Consider the following 27479-nt stretch of genomic DNA (forward strand, 5'->3'; position numbering starts at 1 on the left):
TGAAGATTATGAACACCGCCACGCGAATTGACCGCACCGTGGAGCTGAACCCTCCTTCCAGAGCGTACCGATCGCGGCAGCATTCTAAGTCATTCTCGACTATATCTCATCACTGACGGCGAATCTGACCCCGTCTGTCCTAATTGGGACCACGGATTGCTTGCCACTCAGGCACACATCCTTTAGGAATTCGAGGGTAACCCGCCCCCACAAACTTTACTGCCAGTTCCCTCCTTGGAGCGTTGCACCCAACTTCTTGCAAGATGAGACAGGAAGACACAACTCGCACTCGTCTCGTGGGTTCAAGACGTCGCCCCCACCTAGGGGCCACACTCAGCCTACCTGCCCTAACTCCCAACCCTCAAGTGGCAAATAAACTTGTTCTCTCTCTCGCGCGCGCGGCAGCATGGTAATGCGACTTGTATGGTCCCTGCTTTTATAAAATTGATGGAAGAATAATACGCCTGGCTTTATTCGAACTTGGCGCCAATTATTCGAAAAGTATTCGAAAACATGGGGACATAATCGATTAGTTTCAAATAGTTCTGAACATACACTGTTTGTAGCTTGAGTAGATGAAGCGCACAAAAATACAGCGCACAGGAAAGGACGACACGAGTGTATTTTTGTGCGCTTCATCTACTCAAACTATGAACCCACTTGCCCAAGAAAGTGTTCTACTGAGACACACTGATTCGTTCGAATAATCGAGTACGCGGATATTCGAACCGGTACTCTAAATTTCCGAGTATTCGTACACCCCTACAACTCAAAACTAAACTATGTTGATCCGGTATATATATCCCGTTCGTCTTTTCCTACTTTCGCGTCTTCTTTGTTGCGCTGTGAGCACTATGAATATATATCCCTGCCTGGCAGGCGTCAAAGCCGTGCCACTTGGTACCGACAGTCGTGTAAAATTTGTGGGCCAACTATTTGCCTCACAATGTTCCCGGCTGTGTTATACGACTCAGCGTTTTGTACAACATAAACTGACTAGTTAAGTTAGAGCCTAGCTAGCGGCAGGGATTCAAACTGGCGACCTAGGCACCTCCATTTCCACGTCTTTACGTCTTTGCGAATCTTCATATGAACATAACGTCTCAACCGTTGGTCACAGTGTTTGGGGGGGCGGCATACGATTTCGCGTTTCGTGCAGCATAAATTTACTAGTTAAGTTAGGGTCTTACTGGCGGCAGGGATTCGAACCAGCGATCTATGTTAGGTGTGTTAACGCACGATATTCGATCGCTGCCACAGCGTCGGCTCGTTTTTTTTTTCCGATGTGTTTCTTGTGCTTTCCTAAAACCTTTGTAAATAGTTTAATTTAAATAAAATATGTTTTCAGTGTAATAAATAGCATTCTTAAAAAAAGATGTGGCGATTGCGTTGTGGTCTGAAGCAGAGGCCAGCGGAACTGATTTTTACCGCCGCCGCGGGTTCGTATCCCGCTCCCCCAGCTATGAAGTTTTTTGTTTCTTTAGTGTCTTCCCTCAGCACGATGCCAGCTTTCCGCTGTAGTGAAGCTCTGGTGCTTCTGCTTAAATTAAAACATTATTCAGGCCACATGAAAATCAAACGTGTCGTTAAAATGCAGCATTTGGGCTGAATAATGGTAATCACTAACTCCCCGAGTCAGGAGTGAACGATTCCTGTGGTTGCTTTTTTAGCGCCCTAGCGCTTCCACTCCGTCGAAAAGCGGTTGTCTGTCTGTCCAAGCCTGCTTCTGCCACGTGGGCCACCTTGGTCACGTGAGGTAGTGACGTTATCACAAGCTACCCACCGTGCCAGTTCCATTAATGATTAGTCGTGAGATATTCCTCTAAGTCAACATGTGTCTCACAAGCCCCACCGACAGCACTTGCCATCGCATGGCTGTGGCGCGTAACACCTCTGCTCAGGAGCGGAATCAAGCCTCCCAGATGTCTGTGAATGTAGAGAATGACCAATTCTACCGCAGTACATGTATAATATGATGCAGTAACACGCAAACTTACATCATGTGATATATCAATAAACGTAAGACAGCCGAGGTCAAGCAAAAGCATAGAAAATCAAGAAAAACCATGACAAACCAGATGCCATGGTGCTAGCGCAAGATAATTTGTGGTTAACCCCAGGCTCAACCGCCCAGGATATTTTTGCTTGCACAGCTACGCATTACCCAAACGCTGAGTGTCAATTCCCTACCATGTCTGCATGAAATTTGGTTCAAAAAAATAACGAACACGATTACGTGGCCACACGTCTCACCAGGCAGAGAAATTAACCAAGGGATGCTCCAGTTATTTGGAGAGCAGTACAACATTTTCTTTTTTTTAGCACATTGTAGAATGCAAGGCGAAGCGCGCGATGATTGAGGCCAAGGTGCTTAAGACTGCAGTGCTTGGTTTTGGCCACCACATTGCGGCACCGCTTTCCTACACCGCAATTCCAGCACAAATAGATAGAAGATACGACTGTACTGAACTAGTTACAGTGTGAATGAAAACTTCTATACCACCGCCGCCAACTGGCTTTGATTTGACAGTAGAATTTCGTTGAAGCATTTTTTACACTGTAGCCAATTCTTTGAAACCTGTCTGAGCTGAAATCGGACTTCGTTCAGGGAAACAAGGCTTAGAACATGAGAATTCAACCTTACCAGGTATAATTCTTACGTGTTCTCTGAATTTTCGACGGGTGCCAATAATGTTATTTCATCATGTTTTACTCTACACTCTGATCATCGGACAAACTCGTGGCTGATAATGAAAATTTTTTACTGTGGTACCACGGTCCCCGTTGGTCCAGCAGCCACCCGCACGGCCCGGCCAGTGCCCTCTCTTTAGCGCACTGTGAAAGGTTTTTGAAGTAAGACTTTTCAGTTTCGAGAAAAATTTTTTTTCAATTTAGAAGAGCGCTTTTTTCGGCATAGCACTGACAGCGGTGTAGTACATCGCGGCCACTGAGAAGCCGTGTGGCTCCCCGCCTTTCGTGTTCACCTTGTGTACCTCCAGACTGCAGAGACTACGTCTTCCCCAGGAACCTTCACCCTTAGAAATAGCGATTTAAAACGGGAATTCATAACGGTCTGCACAGACAAGAAACGTTAGCCCGTAGTATGGTTTGGGCCACCACCCTCGCCCTCAGACAGTGTATCTTACCCTCCCTCAGCCTCACCTCATCATATCTTTCCTCCCTCGCCCTCCCCTCACCATGTCTCACCTCCCTCCCTCGTCCTCGCCCTCACGAATTTTCACGCGTCCATTCTTCCTCACCCTCACCTCACCGAGTGAAATCCTCATTAGGTGAGGGTGAAGACGCCCTCATGAGTGCTCGCCTTCGTGAGGATGCCCATCTCCATATCGGTGGACGCCCGAACTGCGCCGTAAGGGAAGGGATAAAGAAGGGAGTGAAAAAAGAAAGGAAGAAAACGGTGGCATAGTGGATGTCTCCGGAATAATTTCGTCCACCTGGGGATCTGTAGCGTAGCGGGCACTGACATCGCACAGCAAACGGGCACCTTTTTGCGTTTCGCCTCCATTGAAACGCGACCGCCGCGGCCGGGTTAGAATGCGGGAATTCCAGCTCAGTAGAGGAGTGCCCTAAATATGGAGCCACCACGCGGGTTGAGGCCTGCGCAAGAATATGTGCCCGCCTGAGGTGTTGGTCTTCTTCAGGATTCTTGGCTGCTCCGAGGGACACTGGAACAGAATTGCAACGGTTCTTAGAAGCGATTCTTAGAAGCGAATGCGGGCAACCTGTCCGCCTGTTGCAAGACTGACTGCGGTTTGTGTCTTTGAGCTGGAAGAGAACGGGCCCTGCTCGCTTCAGGACACCCAAGGATTATTGAATCCTGGTTAAAGCAAGTGCCGAGTCCCTCTGGAAGATGCGGCGACCGAGCCTACCCAAGGTGCCCAAAAAGCAGGTCGGTGCTGTTCCGGTTGTCTACCTTGAAAGAGCGGCTCTTCCACGCGACATTGAGATAGTTCTCAACAGGGGCTTGAAGTTTAGCCTGGAAGTACCCCTGAGCAAGCACGAAGCTTTGGCCGCGGCCCGTAGGATTGCTGACAAAGCGCAAGGCGAAGAAAAATAACGTTGCTATTTAGAAGGTGTCGATACAATCCGCAACACTTTGAAAGACACGGGGAAGAGGAATTCAGTGGTGAGACCAGAGGCAAGCTATTTTAGGTACTTTGACCTCGCTTTATTGATGGCCAATAGCGAAGGAGGCTTTGTGGCCTTGCCTCAAAAGCTTTTTGGCGAAGAGACCATGTCAGCTGTTTTAGAGAACTTTCGGCACACAGCCTCGAAGCCGTCTAAGACTAAGGCAATGGCGGTTGCGTTTTTGAAGGGTCTAATTCCACAGGCTAAAAGGTGAAGTGATGAAGAACAAGGTCCTAGTGCTCACTGTGTTTTCAGCATCAAGATCCACGTAATGAAGTGCCCCTTTTTGAGGCATTGTTAAGGAAAGTGGATCCTGGCAAGCTGTGGCCAGTCAGTACCTTCTGCGCCATCTGGGGAGACTGGCGCGCGACGACCCGTAAACGGTCAGCAGCTCGGACCGGTGAGGTGGAAGTGTTAATAGATAGCTTGTCTTGTGTTAGCTCGGGCTTCTCGTTTGATATCAAAGAGTTGTTCTACTCTCTTCCCCGCGATGACCTGTTCCGTGCTGTCTGGAACTGTATCGAACGTTCGGGTGCTGTTGCTTTTCGGAATGCGTGTGGTATGTGATATTTCTGTAGAAATACCACACGCTGTTTTTGGACGTGCTTAAGATATATCTTTCCTCGACGTTTCTGTTTAGACGCAGAAACGCGGCATCTGTATCCGGTCATGAGTAGCTCCTCTTTTATTATCTGAGATATTTTTAGGTGAAATTGACTGCACGCTCCCGGGAGTACTGTATGGGGACCCCATTGATCGGGTCTACATTTGCCCATTATAATATTTCCGTTGAACTTTCTAGCAATTTTTTTATTGAACATCCTCTTGCTTGCGATTCTTAAATTTGAAATTGTTGTTAACGATCCTGACCACCTCTGCTGGGCGTACATGCCTAGGTCTAAAAAGTCAGTCCCGCCCTTTGACTCGTGCCATTCGAAGCTGGTTAATTCGGGTATTGCGTCAACTTGCCTGAGGGCTTCACTAGCCAAGTCCTGTTCACATAATGTTCAGGTCAACTTTGATGCTCAAATTGATCGCCTTTGGTCTGCGGGTTTTCCGTTTGCCCTCCTTCAGGCGGTCGCTGAGTCCCTGCTGAAGACCTTACGCTTCAACTCAAAGCCTCTGAGGGCGGATACACAGGAGAGGCTTTAGTGTGAAGCTATACCCTATGTTCACAGGGTCGCGCACAACCTGAAGAGGGTCGACGGTAAATTCGGAGTAGAGGTCCTTTTTTCTGCACCTTGCAGGCTGTCGCGTTTGTAGAAATTTAGCGAGGAAAGATAAGATAAAAGGAGGCTGGATGTGGCACTAACTACAGGAACAAGTTTGTGCATTGTATATTGAAAGTAATTTATGAGACTTCGCTGACCTGTGGCAAGGTGTATGTCGGGCGAATGGGCCGCTGCATCGACATTATATTATTACAGGATGCGATTTCCTTCCATGATCCATAGGGGCAGCATCAACCTAAGCATTGTTAGCCCTCCAAGCATGGCGACCAGGAATGCACACCGCTCTTCGGCAGGACTAAGGTTGTCAGACGCGCGAGGTAAAAGAAAGCACGCTAATTCCTGGAAGCCTTGGAAAATTCTGTTAGCCAGGCGTCCATCCACTTGTTCCGAAAGGAGTAGGAATTGCTGGGGTTCACGAGATGATTACGTTTTTTTTTCTTTGTGTGGTTGGTGTGAATGCGCTTTGTTGATCAAGGAAGGAGGCTTTGGTGCAATAAACCATTTGCTAGTCTGCGCTCGTCCAGTGTGCTACTCCTGTCTTGCCCAGCATTTTTTGAGCAGTTCTTGTTCTTATAATGTTGTACGAAATAGTCCCTCACCGCACTCGTCTAGATTCCAAACGAACTGATCGGCATTTTCTTTTTCTGAGCTCTGCCAATCGTAGCAGCTGCATCACAGACCTGTCATGTCGTTTCTCGAAAATAATTAAGCTGCACTTCCTCCATATATGCTTGTTTTCAAACTACCGAACTTTGACCTCTTAGCTGTCATATCTGGCAATTAATTTTATGAAAGACATCTGACTCTGCTGGCGACTAATTAATACCATGGACTTCTAAATTAGCAGGCCTCGAAACATCTATCAAGCTGAGCATAGATTTTTGAAATATTCCGCAAAAGTTATTGCATTTAATTTCCCAATTTCTTTTCTGCAGCGGAGAACGCTACAGCACAGAAAATGCGAAACGGAAACTTGGCCGATTTTAGGGCGCCGTCTGCCGCGTCCAGAGCGACGGACATAGATCCTGACGAGAGGCTATTATAGGTGCAGTTGCAAGTTTTCTAGCGAGCCTAGTTTTGTGGCACTTCATTTCTGTGTTCCTAGTGTGGCGGAGCGCATGTGCTGTTGCGCAGCAGTACATCGAACAGTTGTCTAATGACTAAATGTTTTGCTATGTGGCTGCCGTGAAGTTTTTTTTTGCATCGCACGTGTGAAACACAAGCTAGTTGGTGGTTTGTGCGAGCTAGAAAACTTTTTTACTTACTATCTAGCACTGCTTAAAAGTGATTGCCCTGACATAGCCCTGCTGAGAATAATATTCACTAACACGGCCAATGTTTTCGAAATGGCTAGACGAAAACATTCAGGGGGGCATTTTGTTGACCTAAAGTGCGTTGAGGAGAAAGCCTTTAACGTGGTGTTGCTTCTTGGGTCACTGATGTGTGGTGAAGATGTTAATTAAGTACGCAATTGTTTGTGAATCTTAAATGTTGGAAACACTGGAGGGCGTTTGAGAGGCGTCCGTCTGATTCGACGCCTTTCTGCAAACACTCTCCAGCGTCCTAGGAAAGGAGACCTACACATACGTTGCCAAGAAGTAGCGTAAGCGTTAGCACGCTTGGCTGCGGAATGGAAGGATGGTGATTCGAATATCATTGTGCACAAAGATTCTTTTTCTTGTCGAGTAGAAGAGCGTAGCGTAGCGGACGGACAGACGAACGAACGCGAGCATGAGCCATTAAAGGCTTTTGCCTTAATACGCGTGCTCAGCTAACCGAGTGGCTGCGCTGAACTGCATAGCTGTTTTTATTCCAGCGTAAATGGAGATTGCACGCGTAAACGGTCACTGGTGTTTTCGGTCGAAGCGATCGCCCCATTTATAAAATCGCATTAAACTGTACCAGTACGGAGGCGACCATCGACGTCCACAAATGAAACGATCATGTACCGTGTGAGCACTGTGGTCTGTGTCCACGAAATTTGTGCTGATAATACCTGCGCCGGTATCGCTTTCCACCGTGCACTCGGTCCAGTGCGGCACGACGGCGACCTGATCGACTAGTAAATTCATGTCAAAGGAAAAGGAACACCGAATGAAAGCTTGTTCTTAAAAAAAATCTCGCATATTTTGTCTTGCTTACGGCAGCCATGTTCACTCTTCCGAGCGGAAGCTAAAACAACTTAATTTTTTAAGCTATAACCTTTGGACGGTGTCCGGTTTTATTTCTCGTTTTGACAGACCCAAGTCATCAATGTTTACTTAATGCTAGCAGGTTGAGCTAGTGCGAACCCTCTACTGTCCACATATATTTTGGTTTTTCAATGACTTCAGTGCCAATTTTCGCCTATTTATACGTATTAAGCTTTATTTGCACGCGAAATCAGACTTGCCGCATAGTTGCATAGAACGTTTGCTATAAACGGCGCAAAAAATGTGCTGTACAAAGAAAGAAGAATTAACTTGACGCAACTAGAATTCTAGGGACAATATCATACTCGCTTTTTAGTTCTTCCTTTGAAAAACGACTTCATGCATGAAGTTTACGCATGAAGTTCCTCATCAAAGATCCTTACAGTTTCTGGATTCGAAATTAACCTTTGATGCTGAGCATGTCGGTTGGGAGTACTCCCCGCGGAGCGAGATACCTTTGCTCAACTACAGCTCTTTCCATTATAAACTTGCGAAAACTGGCATTGTTAAGAACCGCATTGGTATGGTCTCGAAGGAATCTTGCCCCCATAGAATTGGATCCAGCCTCAACGCACAAGTTAGCAGGTGCAAGGATGCAGGTTACCCGGACGCTCCTATCGTGTCCTGTGCGGAAAAAGTGTCTAAAACGCTGCAGACATCCGGGTTCCCCTCAGAACTCAGCTCTGGTCCAAAAGAAAGGAAGTTGGCGGTTATGCCGTAGAGTAGGGGCCCGATACGGAGTAATATTGTTTTGTTGTGCTCCCAATAAACTGGGAAAAGTAGGGGCTGCAGTACAGAGTAAACGTGAGGGGAACATTATTAAGAAACAATGCAATATCAAGCATTGGAACTAATTTCTTACCTGTAAGAAAGGCGTGGTATATCTTATCTCTGTGTCTTGCGGGAGTATATACATCGGCCAGACCGGGTGGTGTATCAATGTTCGCCTCACAGAGCATGCCAATTCCTTCAGCAGCAAAGAAAATAGAAATGTAGCACAACACTGCAATGTGTGTAATTGTACTCTGTTTTTTGTTGACAGGACAGTCCTGTTTTTACATGATGACCAACCCACAAGAGAGATCGCTGAAGCATTCCACATTCTCAGAAAGGGCAACGGATGCGTGAGGAAAACGGCGATTAACTTGTTAAGCACGGAAATGATCTGGTTTCATTGTGGGCAGAGGTGTTGACCATAGCACACGTGCCTTGGGAATATGTTTCATGTTCTGTTTTTGGTTTTATCGCATGTGGGTGATTGCAGTACATCTGTGTTTGACAAGACAATCTTACACGTGTGTGTGTAATGCATAAATTGACTTCTTACTATCGAATAAAATTCAGTTGTAAGTTCAGCGCCTTCCGACTGTCTCGTCTCGTCCTCTGTCAGTGTTCTTTAGCGCTGGTTTTTAATACGGTGGTTCACCGTCCCTTCAAGTATAATGCCGGCACCAAGGGTTACTCTAAATTCACATATTCCCAGAAACATTCAACTGTTTCTTCCTCTTTTTCGTAACCACTGCCACCTAAATATTCAGTCACACAGTGTTTTCTTTCCGGAGCAAAAGATAATTGTCTAAATCCGAGCGTTTGTAGAAATCCGTTCGACTGAGTTTTGCCGCTTACACTCTTCAAGCTCGGCGGTTATCACTTAAGAGAGTTACTAATTTTACAGAGCAGTCAATGGCCCCTCCACAAATGCCAAGAAAAACTAAGTCTCTTACAACAAATAACATTCTGTGCCCGGTCATTTCAGACCCTCCATGAATGGCAGCATCACTTTCAGTCGCTAGTTTAAGCCCTTAACTCGCGTACACGACATTTGACTTTTTTTTTTTTTATCCAAAACCGCAAACTTTGGCTAAACTGCCTTTTATTGGCCTGTTTTCTATGTCCTACTATTATAAAATTGTGTTCATTTCCGTACAAAAAGAAACGACCTATGTTAGCAAAAGAGAAGGTTGTGATGACCCCCATAATGCGCAGGTCCACACGGGACGGAGAGGCAAAGAGACACCGTATGGCTCAGTTTAAACAAACAGGTATATTCAATAATTACACATGATTAAGGTTATACATCAGAGGCTGGGGCGTCCGAGCTTACGTGCCGACGACTTCATGGGGGCGATGGAGTGGCTCCGGAGTTGGGCTCGAGCGGTTGCTGGCAGAAGCTGCACGCCGTCGGGCTTCGGCGCTGAAGGCCCTCTTCGCTAACGATGTCGTCCTGAGCGTGTATGCAGTAGAATTTCAATAGTCGTCCGTTTCTTCGAGGATGGTTCACAAACCCTTCCTCTAGTGTCGTTCGGCTTGGAAGATGAACAGGAGGCGAGCTTGTAGATGATGACAGCAGAGCATAATTTTACAACAGAACAAACTTTGCACTACTTTACTCATCGACCGGGCAGGTTAGTGCCTAAGTAGCATCACATTACATGCTAAGCATGGAGCCCCAGCTCAGACTGGACTGGACTGCATCCGTTTACATGCGCTTTTAAGCACTTGATTAACAAAGGACTAAGGGCGGTCATTTTCAGTGGCCCGCCCAAAGCATCAATTCTCCAATCCAAAATAACATGCGAGATGGGGACCACCCCTTGGGTTGGGCTTAGCCTCGAACCCAGAGTCTGTTAACAATACAAACTAAATAAACAACAAAAACGCCACCACTCTCTCTCAAGTGAGAGTATACACAGGCTCTTTCTTCGGAGCTAATTCACTAGCGCCTGTCTTTCCACATTCTTGGCGAGTACTGCCTGTCCGCCATGACAGGTGTCCGTCGCGGCCCTTCTGGGAATGCGCTTTTGTTCACGAGGCACGGCGGGAAGCTGTGGGTGCCTTCCCGGCGATAGCCCATGTCGAAAGGGGAAGGAGGGAAAGAATGTTGTCTTCGCGGTAGCGCATAGCGTCGGCTGTGGTACGGCGCGCTCTGGCCCGCTGACAGCTCCCTTGTCCTGGAATGTGCCCGGAAATTGGGGAGGATAAAGCCTGTTTCCCCGCGGCGGCGGCGGCGGGTCCGGTTGTTCTGGTCGTCACTCAAAGAGCATGGCTGGGTAATTGATGATGCCGCTGTCACGGGTCTCCGTCTACGCCGCGCCGTCGAACGTGGATCCTCGTAGCACACACGGAATGTCACACTCGCTCACCATCCAGAAGAATGTTCTCCGAACATTTGAGTCCCTGCAGCTCCCCTTGTCTTTCTGAATCGCCTCGCACAGTGCGTCCGACAAAACACTTTTCGCTGCACTCAACACCACTGCACAACACCATATGTCTCCGCTGTCATAACTGGCGTCTCCAGGGGCAGCACTGATCTTCTTTTACAGATAAACATGAAACTCAGCACCCAAGCCTCTCTTTTCTAGTCCAAACTGGACGAAATAAATTTACCACAGTTATAAAGGAGCTCCCACTTCTAGCACGATCACGGCACAGACAAAAATATAGATAACGAAAGGAAGTAGGGCAGGTTCTGCATGCGCTCCGCATACTCTCCTGTGAAGGTGTTACTTAATGACAGAAAGGTTTAACTACCAACTCCGATAACTTTACACATAAGCACATAGCAATGTTATGAGCTGTGGCATTACACAATTCTAACCAGTTCAAAACTCCGCTCTGTTTACGCCATTAGTCCGACTTAGCTTTCCGATTTCGCAGCGGATATCGGCCTTCATGAGTCATACTAAGTAAGTCTGTGCCCCTTTGTCTGCTTTGGGACTCGCGAGGGCTCGTGGCAGGAGCCTCTCCTGGCGTTATCTGCGCGGCAACCTCGCGCGCTTCTTCTTCTAGCAATGCATGAAGTAAATCCGGTGGCATTCCGGCCGTCACCTCGGGCGCCTGCCGAACAAATGCAGGAGAGGGCGTTTCTTGCGAACTATCTGCGCGCTCCGCTTCACTTCTGTCCCCATCAAAATCCGCGCTTTCCCTTTCCTCATTTCGTGAATACTGAACCGGTGCCGACTTGAGGCGATTTGCGTGTATCCTTATCAAACGCCGGTTCACGTCTCGGACTCTGAAGTTTACCGGAGAAAGCTTCTCGACAACCTCGCACGGTCCTCTCCACTTCGTCTGGAACTTACGAGCTAGCCCAATCTGCCTTTGGCAGTTTTCAATGTACACGCTGTCCCCCACATCAAACGGCGCGTCTCTAGCACTGCGGTCGTGCACCTCCTTCCTGCGCTTCGCCGCTTTCTTTAAGGACTCCTTTGCGATGTCCCTCGCCACTTGCAAGCGCGATTCTAGCTCAACCTTATAGTCGTCCAGTGAAGCGTATGGGACACGACGGGGGCCCTCTGGCACTTCACTAGGCTGGTCCGGGTCTCGGCCGTAGAGAAGAAAGAATGGCGATTCGCCCGTGCTCTCGTGTGCTGCGGAATTGTAGGCAAACATTGCATACGGGAGCCACAAGTCCCAGTCCCGCTGGTCGCGCGAAACAAAATGCGACAGGAACCCGGCCACGGTTTGGTTCAGTCGCTCCACCGCGCCGTTGCAAGCCGGATGGTACGGTGTTGTCTGCTTCTTAGCGATCTTAAGCAGCTCGCAAACTCTCCTCATTAGCTGCGACACGAAGTTCGTTCCCCGATCTGTCAAGAGTTGCCTCGGGGGTCCATGTCGGAGCACGATCTGTTCGACAAATGCTCTTGCAACCGTGTCTGCCTTCTGATCTGGGAGTGCTACCGCTTCCGCGTATTTTGAAAGGTGGTCGACAAATACTAAAATGTACTTGTTTCCGGAAGTGGTCGTGGGCAATGGGCCCATTATGTCCATACCTGTCCGCTCGAAGGGAGCCGAAACCTCAGGGAACGGCTGAATTGGAGCTGGTCTTCGTCCCTTGGGTGTTTTTCTTTCGAGACAGGAATGACACTTCGCACAGTAGTCTCTAACATCCTGTCGCATGCCACTCCAAAAGTACAAACGCTCCACACGCCTGCGTGTCTTCGCTACGCCAAAATGACCGGCGCATGGCGCATCGTGAAACGCGCGAAGAACCCTTTCTGTCCACGACCGAGGTATGACGACTCTCTCCCAAGCGGTTTTCTCTGGTCTCCCTTTCCTGGTTGGCCTCGTGCGCCGACACAGGGTGCCGTCTTTGCCAATGAAATAACCTAGCTGTTCGGGGTGAGACGGTGCGTCCTCTAAGCTTTCAATTATTCGCTTCAGGTCCGGATCTTTGCACTGCTCTGTGCGTAATTCGGCGGGGTCGACTACGGGGACAAACTCATCTATAGCTGCCACGGCAGCTGTGCGGCTGAGTGCATCAGCATTCAGATGCGTCTTTCCTGACTTGTGCTCAACTTCAAAGCAGTATTCCTGCAGGTGTAGATTCCATCTAGCGAGTCGCGAGCTAGGGTCCCTAACACTCATCACCCATTTCAGAGGATGGCAGTCTGTGACTAGCTTGAATTTGCGGCCGTAAAGGTAGCATCTGAAGTGCTTTACTGCCCAGACAACGGCGAGGCACTCCCTTTCCGTAGCTCCGTACTTTTGCTCTGTGGGGCTCAGCTGTCGGCTAGCAAAAGCAACGGGATGTTCTTTGCCCTCGATAACCTGAGATAGCACGGCACCCACTGCGAACTTTGACGCATCTGTGGCCATAACGAAGGGCAAATTAAAATCCGGGTGGCGCAACAGCGGTGCACTCATTAGCTTCCTTTTCAGGGCCCCAAAAGCATTCTCCGCGTTTTCGTCCCAGCGAAAGGCGACATTTTTGGCTGTTAAGGCGGTGAGCGGCTTAGCGAGCTTGGCGAACTCCTCTATGTGCCTTCGGTAGTAACCGATCAGGCCGAGAAACTGCCGGACCTGGCGGACGCTAGTCGGGGATGGAAAATCCGAGACACACCTTAGTTTCTCAGGGTCCGGTCGCACGCCGTCAGCTGAAACAACGTGCCCGAGGTATTTCACCTCGTTTTTGAGGAATTGGCACTTAGAGGGCTTCAGCTTGAGACCCGCTCCTCTTAGTCGCACCAAAACCTGCTCAATATCGCGCAAATGGTTCTCAAAACTGTCACTGTATATGATAATGTCATCCATATACACGAAGCACAGCCTCCCCAGAAGACCTGCCAGGATAACATCAGCGGTTCTCTGCCAGACAGCAGGGCTGTTGGCCAGACCCATCGGCATTCTTTTCCATTCATAGTACCCTGAGGGCGTGTTGAATGCCGTTTTCTCGGCATCTGCCGGATCCATTGCTATCTGCCAGAATCCCGCCGCCATGTCCACTACCGTGAAGTACCTGGCAGAGCACAGCTGAGAAAGCGTCTCCTGTATATTGGGGATGGGGTATGGATCGATGCGAGTTACGGCATTTAGTTTGCGGTAGTCCACTACCAAATGATACGAGCCATCTGGCTTTTCCACCAATAGTGCTGGTGCTCCCCAGGGTGACTTTGAGTGTTCGACAATGCCGCGATCAATCAGGTCCTGCACCTGCCGCTCCATCTCCTCACGTTGGGAGTAAGGAATCCTGTACGCACGCTGGTAAACGGGCGATGAAGTGCCGGTTTCTATCCTGTGCTTTATAACGCCACAGCAGCCCAAATCCAGGTTGGACGCGGCGAATACCTCCGAGCAGTCGTTCAGCAAACCAGCCAGAGCCTCCCTCTCCCTGGATTTTACGTGAGAAAGATCGAACGACACCTTTGGAGCAGCCGAAGGACTAGCATGCTCTACAGTTGCGAGTACCGTATCGGTGGGCTCACGTTGCTCTATCGCAGAGGTGAAGAAAGCCAATGTTTTGTTCTTGGGAAGGCTCAGTGGCTGCTGGCTACAGTTAACCACCCGTAGGAGCACTCTGTGGGCGTCATTAACTGTCACGAGGCACGCGGCTGCCTTCAGGCCATTGCTGAGAGAGTCGACCGGCTCAAGCACTCCCACGGCGCCGCTCTCTACATCTGAAGGCACAAACGCGTACAAAATGTGCTCCGACCAAGGAAGGACGACCGCCTCATCGACCAGCCTGACGGCAACCCGCGAATATACCTTCTCCAATGATCCCACTGTTTGACGGGTGTCAATATCGGTAATGCGAATCTCAGCCCCTCTCCTGTTCAAAAACGGAACTTTTGAGCCGCCCGCATTAACCTCTTCCTCAGAGAATGAGACTACTACCTTCCCTTTTCTTAAAAAATCCTGCCCTAATATACCTGACACTCCGTTTGGCAGAGACACCGTGTCAGGCATACGTAGCAGGGGTGCTCCAATGCAATTCCGCCGAGAGAAAAGTGTAACCGGTAGAGTCCACTTATGCCAAGAGGATCCCCCGTTATGCCTACAAATTTGGTTGCCATACCACCCGACGCTTCCAACACCTCGCGGTCCCCCTTCCTTCGAAGCGTGTTAAAACTGCTCTCCTTAAGCAATGTCACCTTTGACCCCGTATCTATCAACAATTCCATGCAGCAACCATTTAACTTGCAACGCACAACAGGGCATGCCTCGTCGGCCACACAAACTACCACCACCTCATCATCCACTGCTCCCTCCCCACGCTCCTCAGGCTGGGGAGGACTAACTAGTTTTTTTGTCTCGGTATCTGGAGCCCCGCTGTAGGCTTGCTTAGGGCGTGTCTCGCCTGCTTCTCTTTGTGGCTCCCCACGGCGCACGTTTTGGCAGAACCTGGCGATGTGTCCGCGACCCTGGCAAGCGAAGCATACGATTTCTTCAAAATCTCGCATACCGCGCCTGTAGCTTTGTGGCGGTCTCCGGTTTCCAGCGAATGGGCGCTGTTGAGCGCGCGCTTCAACCTGGCATTCTACCTGCTGAGATAGCAGCTGTTCTAAGCGATCTAACCGCTCTGTCAAGAGAGCAACCTCAGGGTTGAGCACCGCTCTCTCTATGACGCGTACTCTCGCTGCGGCTGTCGTTAACGCCTCATTTTGTTCCTCATCCAATGCGGCCTCCACGGCTTGGTCGAAATTGCTCGGCTTGCGCGAGAGCACGAACCGGCGCACGGGGTCTTGCAGACCAGCCACGAACAAAGCGGTCATTTCCTCTTTAAGTATATCCTCCGCGTATTTCTTCTTTAGCTGGTCTCCTTCCTCCTCCCTGCTTAACGTATCGCGCGCTAAGCGCTGAAGCCGCGACGCAAACGTTCGCACGTCCTCCCCTACCATCTGTACGGCGTCACGGAACCTCTGTACCCGCACGTGACGTGGTTCAGTGTCGAAATGCTCAAACGCGAGCTTCTTAAATTCCGCAAATGATTTTGTGGATTTTACTTTTTCGTCTCGCCATGCAAAATCATGAGCAGCTCCTGCCATCTTACACCTCGCCATTCCCAGCATTTGAGCATCGGACCATCCCCCCATTTTCCCAATCTCTTCTAGCATGGAAAAGAAATCGCAGATTGGAACCCCTGTCTTATCTCCCGTAAACGTCGGAATGACGCTTCCTAATGCCAGCATGCTTGCTCCGAGCGACGGCTGTGGAGTGGGAGCTCCCTCAGATAAAGACATTTTTTTTTTCAAGCCCTCCGGTGCCTCAAGCCTCTCAAATGGGGGTAAAAGTCCCACAATCAGTCCCGTGATTCCCTTTTGATTACAATTTTGAAGTCATGAATGTCGCAGCATTCAGAGGACATTTGCTTTTGAGACCCCCACTTCTGACACCAGTGTGATGACCCCCATAATGCGCAGGTCCACACGGGACGGAGAGGCAAAGAGACACCGTATGGCTCAGTTTAAACAAACAGGTATATTCAATAATTACACATGATTAAGGTTATACATCAGAGGCTGGGGCGTCCGAGCTTACGTGCCGACGACTTCATGGGGGCGATGGAGTGGCTCCGGAGTTGGGCTCGAGCGGTTGCTGGCAGAAGCTGCACGCCGTCGGGCTTCGGCGCTGAAGGCCCTCTTCGCTAACGATGTCGTCCTGAGCGTGTATGCAGTAGAATTTCAATAGTCGTCCGTTTCTTCGAGGATGGTTCACAAACCCTTCCTCTAGTGTCGTTCGGCTTGGAAGATGAACAGGAGGCGAGCTTGTAGATGATGACAGCAGAGCATAATTTTACAACAGAACAAACTTTGCACTACTTTACTCATCGACCGGGCAGGTTAGTGCCTAAGTAGCATCACATTACATGCTAAGCATGGAGCCCCAGCTCAGACTGGACTGGACTGCATCCGTTTACATGCGCTTTTAAGCACTTGATTAACAAAGGACTAAGGGCGGTCATTTTCAGTGGCCCGCCCAAAGCATCAATTCTCCAATCCAAAATAACATGCGAGATGGGGACCACCCCTTGGGTTGGGCTTAGCCTCGAACCCAGAGTCTGTTAACAATACAAACTAAATAAACAACAAAAACGCCACCACTCTCTCTCAAGTGAGAGTATACACAGGCTCTCTCTTCGGAGCTAATTCACTAGCGCCTGTCTTTCCACATTCTTGGCGAGTACTGCCTGTCCGCCATGACAGGTGTCCGTCGCGGCCCTTCTGGGAATGCGCTTTTGTTCACGAGGCACGGCGGGAAGCTGTGGGTGCCTTCCCGGCGATAGCCCACGTCGAAAGGGGAAGGAGGGAAAGAATGTTGTCTTCGCGGTAGCGCATAGCGTCGGCTGTGGTACGGCGCGCTCTGGCCCGCTGACAGCTCCCTTGTCCTGGAATGTGCCCGGAAATTGGGGAGGATAAAGCCTGTTTCCCCGCGGCGGCGGGTCCGGTTGTTCTGGTCGTCACTCAAAGAGCATGGCTGGGTAATTGATGATGCCGCTGTCACGGGTCTCCGTCTACGCCGCGCCGTCGAACGTGGATCCTCGTAGCACACACGGAATGTCACAAGGTGGCACGGAACATGGTACGAGGTCAAATCATCGACTCACATTATTAAAAAAGTTGCCGAGTTGTAGGCTACATAAAACTATGATTTATTGATGTTTAGCTCACTGCTTATAGTTCTTTCGCTTTAGTAACAAACGCTCGTCTCTAGTAGAGCCTCAAACTGCCTTTAATATATCTACGTTTCGGGATCCAGAGTAGCCTAGTAGTAGTAGCGACGGAGTAGTACCGACGGCGTTCGTCGCCTCTGTGTCGTCCTTTTTTTTACCGCCTGATATTCGCGTTACCGAACACACATAAGACCTCCTCGAAAATGCCGCGCAAACGCATAGGAAAGTCGCGCAGTATATCGAACTCGATTTTCACTTATCGTTCAATATACCGAACTGCGCGGCGCACGTCCGCAAGTGGAGCTTCTCCTAACAGCGCTCTCCCAATACTTTTTGCGCATCGAGATGGATTGGATGCGCGGCCTTGAGCGCCTGCTTGCAGCGATAGCGCTGGGAAGCAATGTTATGAACTAAACGTGGTGTCTATTTGAGCGTGGTCATATATCGAACTATTTCGCTAACTCCTTCCAGTTCGCTATATTCAATTTTGACTTCAAATAGGAAAAAAACGACGACAACGACAGAAGGGCGACTATGGCTGGCGGTGCTACGCGTTCTTATTACCGTAAATACAAACAATGGTTGTGGCAGTTACAACAACGAACTTGGATTCAACAAGAGGGCGTCAGATTAGATAAGCCACCTCAGCACCGGCGGCGATGAGCATTGTTTTACACAAATGGTGTTACCCTACTTCCACAATTTTCTCAATTTATTCGGAGTTCACCATGAATTTGATGGTTTTGCAAAGTCTTCAAAATTCAATGTTGCTTTTCGTGAAATGTTTTGTTTCGTCAGACCACTCTTTAATTACGCTCCGAGCCAACAATCTCTCTATTTTATCTGCTGAAACTCGTATTTTCCGTCTTCCCGCAGTCCGAGAATAGCACGTTGTCACCGTTTGCGAGAAACTCTAAATTTCAGGCGTACGCGACAAACCTGAATTGTTGATACAAGAGTGGGTGAAAAAGTAATGCATAATCAGCTGTAGCTATGTAATGGTAATCAGTAGATAAATCAAATTTTCTATGTAGAACCATTCGTCCTTGACATCTTAATCATGACCTATTCTTCAACATATCCGTCAATAACTCAGCAACATCGGTTGGCAGTATACTTTTACCAGTCTACAGAGACAACATAAATTATCTAAGGAATTTTTTTCGATGGTTTCAGATGTTTCGGCGCTGTTATTTCAGTATCTGGGCCCTGCCACATTCAGGTAGAAAGTCAAGCGACAAAACCAAAGAAAATGCATCAGTCATTCATGAACTGATTCATTCTGACAGATGCATTACTACGATGCAGATCATGAAAAACGCAGGTATAGAAGACGACCTGTTGTAATCCTAATTGAACGACTGGGATAGAGAAAACTTTGTGCTCGCTGTGTTTCACAGAATTTTGACAAGAAAAATGATGCAAATCAGGAACAATGCCTATGAATACCGTCAGGAAATTTTCTTAGGACATTCTCCACAATGCTTTCATGAAGTAATTCATTCAGGAAGCGCTATTATCTGTTTCGACGATTCTAGCCTTGTCTTGTTGGTAAACAGGTTCTAGGTATAGAGTTCACTGCGTTCGTGAAAATTGGTGCACTGACAAACCTCAAGGGCTTTACAACGTACAATCGTGTCGCTCAAATAGCTCAATTATTCAGTGGTAGTTACAAACGGCCAAAGCTCTAATGCTTCTACGTACGAAATTTCATTTCACTAGTGCTTACGGTTGCGAGTTACAGTGGACAGTGTGTTGCTTTTTGACCGACCTTTGTATTTGAGGGAGCCAAGTCACTGAACGTCAGGGCATTGATGAAGACAACAAGCTCAGAAACCAGAAACGGCAACTACCTGCGATAGCTGCACTGTACATGACCAGTGAAGCAGCTTTCCTATGTTCTTCTCGTTCTAAACCGTCCAATGAAGACGTTCTGCCAGAGATCCTTTTAGCAGTGCAGTGCAAGCAACCACGCTACCATTTCTAAGCTTCAGCACTTTAAATCCAATTCAATTCAATTCTTTTATTTTACCATATACATGGAAGGAGCTCTTGGGCAAAAAGCTGCTCGAGGCAGCTTGACTGGGCCCAAGAGACCACAACAAGGTAGGGCAGCGTGAAGTTCACTCAATGTACATTGCAAATAGAGGAGAAACACTACTTGAAATTTCAGTATGGGGCGCAGAATTTCAATATCATGTCGAAAAATCAATATAGGAAAACATTGCATACATGGAAACGACCAACAAGGAAAAATAGTTTATACACGATTAAAAAGGAACAGTAACATCAAACACAACAAAACCAATATCTTAAGTAATAACATGAAACGCAGTGTTTAAGTGTTGATCTCATAATATATTAAGGAATTGCTGCCTCAACTGATTTATCGTAGGCTTGGTATGAAATATGTATGTGTTTAGAACTGAAGGGAGATTATGTTTTAGTGACTGATGTTTATAATCAGTACGAAAGCGCGGAATGTACAAGTCATTAGTGCTTCTGGTAGAAACGATATGTTCGTGACGCTGTAGTGATGCGGTTGAAATGAGAAATTCATGAAATGGGCTATCTGAAGAATAAAACGTACGTAAAACCCTGAAGTCGTACACAGATGCCACGGGAATTATTTTGTAGGTTGCAAACAAGTGGCCAGTGTGTGAGAGGTATGGGTGATTTCCGATGTAGCGGATGATTCTTTTCTGAATTCTTAGAATTTTATGCTTGTTTGTAGTTGTAGTGGTGGCCCAGACAGGAACTGCAATAATTGATGTGGGGCGCAAATAATGCGTGATAGAGCTGGATTTTTATTTGCGTCGGTAGGAACGTTCGGCAGCTTCAGATCGCCCCAGATGTTGTGGAAATTTTTTTGCATATGTTCTCCAACATGTAAGTGCCAGTTCAAGTTATTATTAAACATTACTCCAAGTATTTTATGCGATTCTACGATTTCAATATTCTGGGCTTCATAAGCTATTGGGTGATGAACCTGAAATGTTTTATATTTTGCTTTGAAAACAATAATTTTGGTTTTAGATGAACTAAGTTTCAATCCGTTGGATTGTGCCCATAAGGATAATTTTAAAAGAAAGTTTTCACATTGTTTTACTAACATACCTGCATCTGGCCCCGGCATCAGTATTGAGCAATCATCGGCGTATATGATAAACTTTACTGATTTGTCAATGAGGACAATATCATTGATAAAAACATTAAACAAAAGAGGGCCTAATATGCTTCCTTGTGGAACTCCGTTAATAATGGGTAGAAAGCTTGATTGGTGGTTTCCCAAGCATACCATTTGTGTTCACTTGCTTAAATACGATTTAATCAATTCTAGGGGTATGCTACGAACTCCATAAAGGGACGGTTTAGTTATGATAATATTATGACTTAGACAATCGAATGCTTTCGTGAAATTCACAAAAAGGCCTAATGTAAAGTAGTTATGATCAATATTATCTAATATAAATTATTTCATTGTTAGGAGAGCAGTTTCGGTTGACCTACCGGTTATGAAACCATGTAGGTTGTCGCTGAAAACATTTCTTACTGAAAAATATTTCATGAGACGAGAAAACATAATTTTTTCAAGTCCTTTCGAAAATATTGGAATTATGTTTATTGGTCTGTAACTAGTGACAGTATTTTTATCACCACCTTTGTAGATGACAGAAACTCTGGAACGCTTCATTTCCTCTGGAAATATGCCGGTTTCAAAAATCAGGTTATAAATGTGCACTAGCACGGGAAGAATTAAATCTAAGTCATGCTTTATTGCCTTAATTTGTAGATTATCGCAGTCCACTGCAGCACTATTATTTAGATTACTAAACGTTCTGTGCACTTCTGTTTGGTCTTTTGGTTCCATAAAAAAGCTATTTGGGGTGGCTGCAGACTGTATCTTGTTCTGATTCTTGCTCTTGCGGCACGGGCTGTATTGTGGTAGCTATAGTGACAAAGTGTCTGTTGAAATGATCAGCAAGCGCCTTGCCTGTGAGTTGGTGGCCGTCCACAGTAATCTTATCCAGGTGAAAGTGTGAGCGGTTGCGGCCCAAGACTTTGTTTAATACTTTCCAGGTCACGTCCCTCTGTTTGCTTGATGTATTGGCAAATAACTGGTGATAATATGCAAGCTTAGCTCGTTTTAGTTCAGCATTTAGTTTATATCGTTTATATCGCTTATATAACCTCCTATCGCCCATTAGCAACGCAACCCGTGGTCGTTTACGGCGTCCAAGAGAAGTGTCATACAATACCCGCTTAACGTCAGCAGCAAAGAAAATTTCTGTTAAAGGTGGGGGAATTGAACCAAGTATCTTAAAATTGCGAGGTGAACATGGAACATAGGTCTCAAATCGGCTTTTTTATTTTATATCTAACATGGTATTTACTGAACGAGGTTATATATGTACAAAGGGGCTATAGTATACAAAACTGATTATTTACAACGCACTCTTAAGTGGCTGCACTGTACCAGCTTCACAGAAGACAACACGGCGTGGAGCCTGCAGTGCGGAAGCGATGCCCTTCATGTGGTTATTATTGTTCTTGAACGTCAGCGGAATTCCGCCAACGCAACGTTCTTTAATCATCAAGGAACCTGCTTCTTTTAACTGCACCAGCAGGCCGGGTAACTTCACAGCAAAGATTTTCAACGCTTATCAGCCGACATGCACTGCCGCCGATTGTGGTGAATGTTCAACGCTAGCTTACTAGCACTGGTTTGACTGTAACCTTATTAGCTGGTTACAAAAGCCAGAGGCAGTCACCTTCTCCGGCGCGTAGAGATTTCACTGCGGGAGCGATGCCCTTCACATGGTTGTTACTTCTATTGCAGGTTGGCAAGTTGCATTTTATCTCGTGCCTTCATTTATTTCTTGCCTATCCTAGGCCTAATATTGTTTGAGTGTGTATTGTCCAATTCTGCTCCTGAACGAAGGTGGCGTCAAACCTAAAGTTTTCGATTGTTGCGGCGTTTTTTCATTTGACTTTTGTTGCTTTTCTTGTGTGGTGACCTAGAAATGATGCTGGGAACCTTGTTTGAGGTTCCACACGTCCCAAGACATTAATTTCTTGGGGTGATATTCGACAGGTCACTGTCATGGTCCCCACATGTATAGCTCTGCTCTTAGGCCTCTATCTCTCGTATGCTCTCCACCACCAGAAGAGTCTGCTCTACACCTTCCTTACTACGGCTGTATGGTGAGCTCGGTGAAGGCCTTCTATGCTAAAGTCTCCCAGCTCCTCAGGGTGTCTCACCAACAAATATTAAACTCCTTGTAGGTATCCAAGCTAAGGCTTTGAGAATCCGCCTCGGCCTTCCCAAGAACACCTCCTCAGGGGCTACTCTTGCAAAGAGCAGACGTCTATCTGCATCAATACTGCTGACCCAGGAGCTGCTTCGTGCCCAGGTGCAGTTCGTTGCTCGTGCATCCACTCGCAGTGTACTGCATAGAGGAAATTCCCGACCTTCTGCCGCCCCACCACCAGCGCACTTTCATGACCTCCTCCCCACTATGGAGGTACACAGTATGGCAAATCAAGACAGCAGTTCCTGGCATCAAAAAAAAACACCCCCGGTCCTGGACTTAAATATTTTGCTCTTGAATACATTTATGGATGCTAGATTGCGCATCGTCACATATCTGTCATGGCTCTGTCACACCCGTCTCATCAGCGATTGGCGTCTGGGTTACGTCAACGCCCACCACAGTTTCGGCGGCACTCAGTCACCGCGCCTCAACTACTGCTACCGAGCTGGCTGCTCTGCGAGCAGCATTTTCTTACATCCTACAACAACCACCAGCATCGTGGTTTATCTTCAGTGACTCTCGTTCTGCACTACAATCTATAAAGTCATCAGGCAGCCTTCAGGAGCCGATCGTCGATGACTTGAACAGATTCCACTCTGAGGCCTGTGAGCTAGGTCACCGTGTTGTGCCGCAGTGGTTACACGCTCATTGTGGCCTTGCAGGGAACGATCACACTGACGGTGCAGCGAGGTCGGCGCATGGTGACACCTCCTGGCTACTACCTGCACCATTATCTCGCAGTGATGGCGCGAGACTTCTAGCTAAAATATCCTGGCAGACACAACGCTCTTTGTGGTGCGATCCGCAGCGTCAATATCGACCCCTTCTTCTAACTGACCTCACTTGTGACTTCCGCATGCCACGCAGTATATAAACACGCCATAGAAATTGCCTCCGCCGTATTCGCCTGGACGTTGCCTTCACTAAATTATGCCTACATAAAATTGGTGCATAAAGTAGCCTTCTGTGCTTCATATGTGGTGCGCCCGACGATGTTCTGCACTTGATTACTGCCAACTCTTCAACAATCCTCGCAAGGCAATTTTAAGTGCTTTAGGACTCCGACAGGACGGTCCCGTGACTGTGAGCATGTCCTTGGACTCTGGAGGGATGCGGCTTTGGGTGCACGCGGGACAAAAGCATTTTAGTGCTTCTTTGAGACACGGGTTTGGTCGACATTCTTTGACAATCATGTGCGTGTTGCTCTCCCTGCCTCGCATAGTCAAACAAAGTACTACTCCACTCCTGTCCCAGAAGGACCGTGTCCTCTATAGGATTTTCAAAAGTGGCCTTGTTATTCTTAATTCGCGGAACATAAATGGCAGTGCCCATCTCGGGATGCCTCACGCTCATGAGAAAAAGGCGGGAATACTAGCAGGAAACGTACGTCACACCCACAGCGGCATAGCTGGACAGCATAGATAACGCAGACCAAAGGATTTTGTGCAGCAACGCCTTTGTGTTGGCATGCACGCAGCGCGCAGGCGGTGCAGGAGAGTGGCTTTCTCTCGTTAGAGTTGTCGTGTCTCATAAGGAGGCGCTGATCCTGCCGAAAAAGCATTGTGCTACAAGGTGCTTTACAGCCGTATCATCATTAGCAACTATTACTGACGTTTTGTGTGAACGAATTTTCTCGATATAGGATGTGTTGCCATATTGCCAGCGACTCCGATCTGCAAGGGCAGCCACCGGAAGCACACCCTAAATACTCTGGTAAACGTTTCTTGCAGGAAACTTGTGTATAGGAAGGCTCAAAAAGGACGGAAATTGTGGCGTCTCAACATCAGGATTTGTCATTAAGCAGGCGAAGGATTCTGGAATACCTTTTTATTTCGAAGCGACATAAATTTGGAAACCTCACTAAATTGCTATTGAAGGCAGCAGGTCAACAATAAAATATGGCTGGCGTCCTACAAACGCTCACTATTTTCGAAGGTATGGATTATTGTTTTCGCTAATTGACGTGAAAAACCACCGTACTTGCACCATGAAGAGGGGTAAATTTGCCTGAAGCAAACAAATCATTGCGCGATATACCATACTCTCACGAAAATCTACAAGTTGGCTACATACACAGTTTTTTTTTACATACCACCAGAAACGGTTGAACAAACCTACAATACCCATTCTAAGTTGCGCGGAGTAGAAACACTACCATTCCAGTTTCGAAGCTCTAACTCAATGCTAGTGCGCACGGTCAAAGGCTCAGCTTGATCATCAGACGACAAGCAGTGAATTTTCAAGAACGCATACTTTCAGACCCACTTAATTGCTTCTTGCATAAACCATCAAAGGTAACCTCATCAGGAGAGCGCGGCACTTTTCAAGTGACACACCCTACTCCGATGTGTCACCCTGCTTAAACTGGAGGGAGCCTCTGACGCAGCCGTCTGTACAAAGCGCAAGTGGTCCAACCAAAAAATGCACGACATTTCGGTGTCCGGCGGCAGCCTCTCGCCTTTCAGCGCAAAAGGAGCCATGCTATTCCATGTCTTCCTCGAAGCGCCACCAATACCCTAACAATACACGCAAGAAAGGTTTGCTTGGCTGCTTTCTAGCTGATTAGTTAGCCTTTGTGTGAACTTATGGGCACATAATTCGAGAATTCATCGGCGCGCTGCTCTAAAGCCTTCACAGAAACGCCTGTTCAGTATACATCGTACGCGTATTTCAGACTCTGACGTGAAAACATGAATGTGCTGTTTTTGGGGACCCGACTTGGTTATCAGACATGTAGCCCCTACTCAGCAACCTAATGACTTCACCTGAAATTCCCAGCAGTGTACTCATTAAAGTTATGTTCTTGCCTTCCGGAAGAACTATGGCCACAACTGCCCTGCGTGCAGCTTCGCCTTTGGAACTTACCGAAGAAGATATCCGGTAAGCTGCTTCAGACACAGTGGCCTGTACTGGAGATGCCATACAGGAGATAATATAGATCATTAGCATGAAACTTTGTTACTATACTAGCGCAATACAGCATTATTTTTATTAAACGCCTTACGTAAGCCTACTGTTAGGTGCACTTTAACGGAATGTGCATAAAGAACCAATAGAAGCTGGCCAACTACATAAGGGTAATATTGCGCTTGTCATACCTACACTGTCACTCACTTTCAAACCGATTCCATAACCGTAGCTTCCCCCGAGAACATGGTGATAAAGTACAGAGAGTACAGCAGGGGAGTTAACAGCGGAAATTTGTGTTCGGAATTAGCAAAATTATTTTAGGGAAACCTCTGGTCTTTTCAATCGATTTATAGCTGTCCTACCTTTATAACGCTTCCGTAGACACTGCCGCAGCTCTGTCCTAGAGTACCGTGCGAATACAATTCAGGAAAAATAAACTTCATGAGCCAAGCGCCTTGTTCCGGTAAGCGGTGCCATCCACCATACTGCACTCAGGCCAGTCAAGCCCGCACTGCGAATTCATGTGCAACCTTGCAGCGCTGTTTCGGACGTCGCTCGCACATCAAACTATTCGCATCATTTCATCTGACTGCGCAGCTGCTGCGCGGACTGCGTAAACATACTTTTATTTCTTAACTTTTTCAAGCTGTACCGTCGCTGTAAAGCCCGCTGAAGGGTCTACAAACTCTGTGCGTTGGTCTGAAGCCTACTTGATAGCGATTACAGACTGACCGGCCTTCGGCGAGACACAGGACCACTTAATTAAACGTGATAACGTTAAGGAGCACAAGTCGTAGAAAAGCTGGTGTCCGTTGTGGACGTCAGCGTCGTTGACCGTAAGAGAAAAATCCTCGAAAAATCCTCACGTAAGCCAACAAGGTGGCAGAGATTTAGCTAGCCTCACCTTGTGGCGTCATTCCAACCACTGCCCGATTGCAAGGCAGTGAATATAAATGTAAAGTAGAGAATAACCAATTCCGCATATATGAATTCTAACCCATTAATGCTGTCGCGTAATAGCCTTAAGCGAACATAAAGTGTCCCCGCTATTTCGTGTGTCTTGCATTTATTTGCGACTTGAACATATTCACGACACATAGCCCCCGTATGAAAGTAATAGAGCTCGATGTTATTTGTTTATTTAGCCCACATTAATTACGAAGAGATAAGTTGGGATAATAGTAAACAAAAAACCGCTGAAGCTTGTTTAAAAGTATACTTCCAGTTTTTCTGCCTGGTAACCAAAGCAATACGTGAAAATTTAGGAAGTATTTACAGGGGACCCGAATTCTTTATAATATGTATATTGTTACATTTTCTATTTAGAGAAGCTATTACATAAGCAGGACGACCCGAGTGTCATGCGTCATCGGGAATATGCCGAGCTTCTTCTTTTTGAGGGCGTGCTTCGTTGTTTCTTCACGGCCCATGGGTAGCTCGTGACACTTCCCTGTTGGCAGGCGAAGCCCGCTGGCCAGTCAATCAATCAGGGTCCCGAGAGTGGAAGGGCTTTAGCCGTGCGATACGCACGACATGGGTTCTCTTAGAACGGCGTCCTTGCGTAGATTGCGGAGAGACCACGTAGTTCAGGTCACTGAGGTGAGCTAGCACGATGAACGAGCCCGTGCATAGGGGACAGCAGCTTTTGGGAGAATCCACGCTCTCCGAGAGGCGTCCACATCCATCCAGTGTCAAAGGGTAGGTAGCAGACAACCTTGCGCCGGTGGTCGCAACACTGCTTAGAGCGATTCTGCGAGGTCAAGATGCGTATCCGGGCAAGCCAACGGTCTTCTTC

General features: G+C 47.5%; 1 protein-coding gene across 4 annotated transcripts in view; it reads right to left on the reverse strand.

The window, feature by feature from the left end:
• Positions 1-26202, reverse strand: part of LOC144119150 (monocarboxylate transporter 12-like) — a 52915-nt gene extending 26713 nt beyond the window's left edge. For 2 of the 4 annotated variants that reach the window (XM_077651848.1, XM_077651846.1), the window contains exons 1-2: positions 26047-26202; positions 8436-8540 (exon numbers count right to left, since the gene is read on the reverse strand). In XM_077651848.1, coding sequence (XP_077507974.1) covers positions 8436-8540; positions 26047-26127 — 186 coding nt within the window. In that variant the 5' untranslated portion in view covers positions 26128-26202. Of the gene's footprint in view, positions 1-8435; positions 8541-25639; positions 25684-26046 lie in introns of all 4 variants that reach the window. The other 2 variants (XM_077651849.1, XM_077651847.1) reach the window with 2 other exon arrangements.
• Positions 26203-27479: the final 1277 nt, after the last annotated feature.

This window comes from Amblyomma americanum, chromosome 2 (assembly GCF_052857255.1).
Source record: "Amblyomma americanum isolate KBUSLIRL-KWMA chromosome 2, ASM5285725v1, whole genome shotgun sequence".
Lineage (NCBI taxonomy): Eukaryota > Metazoa > Arthropoda > Arachnida > Ixodida > Ixodidae > Amblyomma > Amblyomma americanum.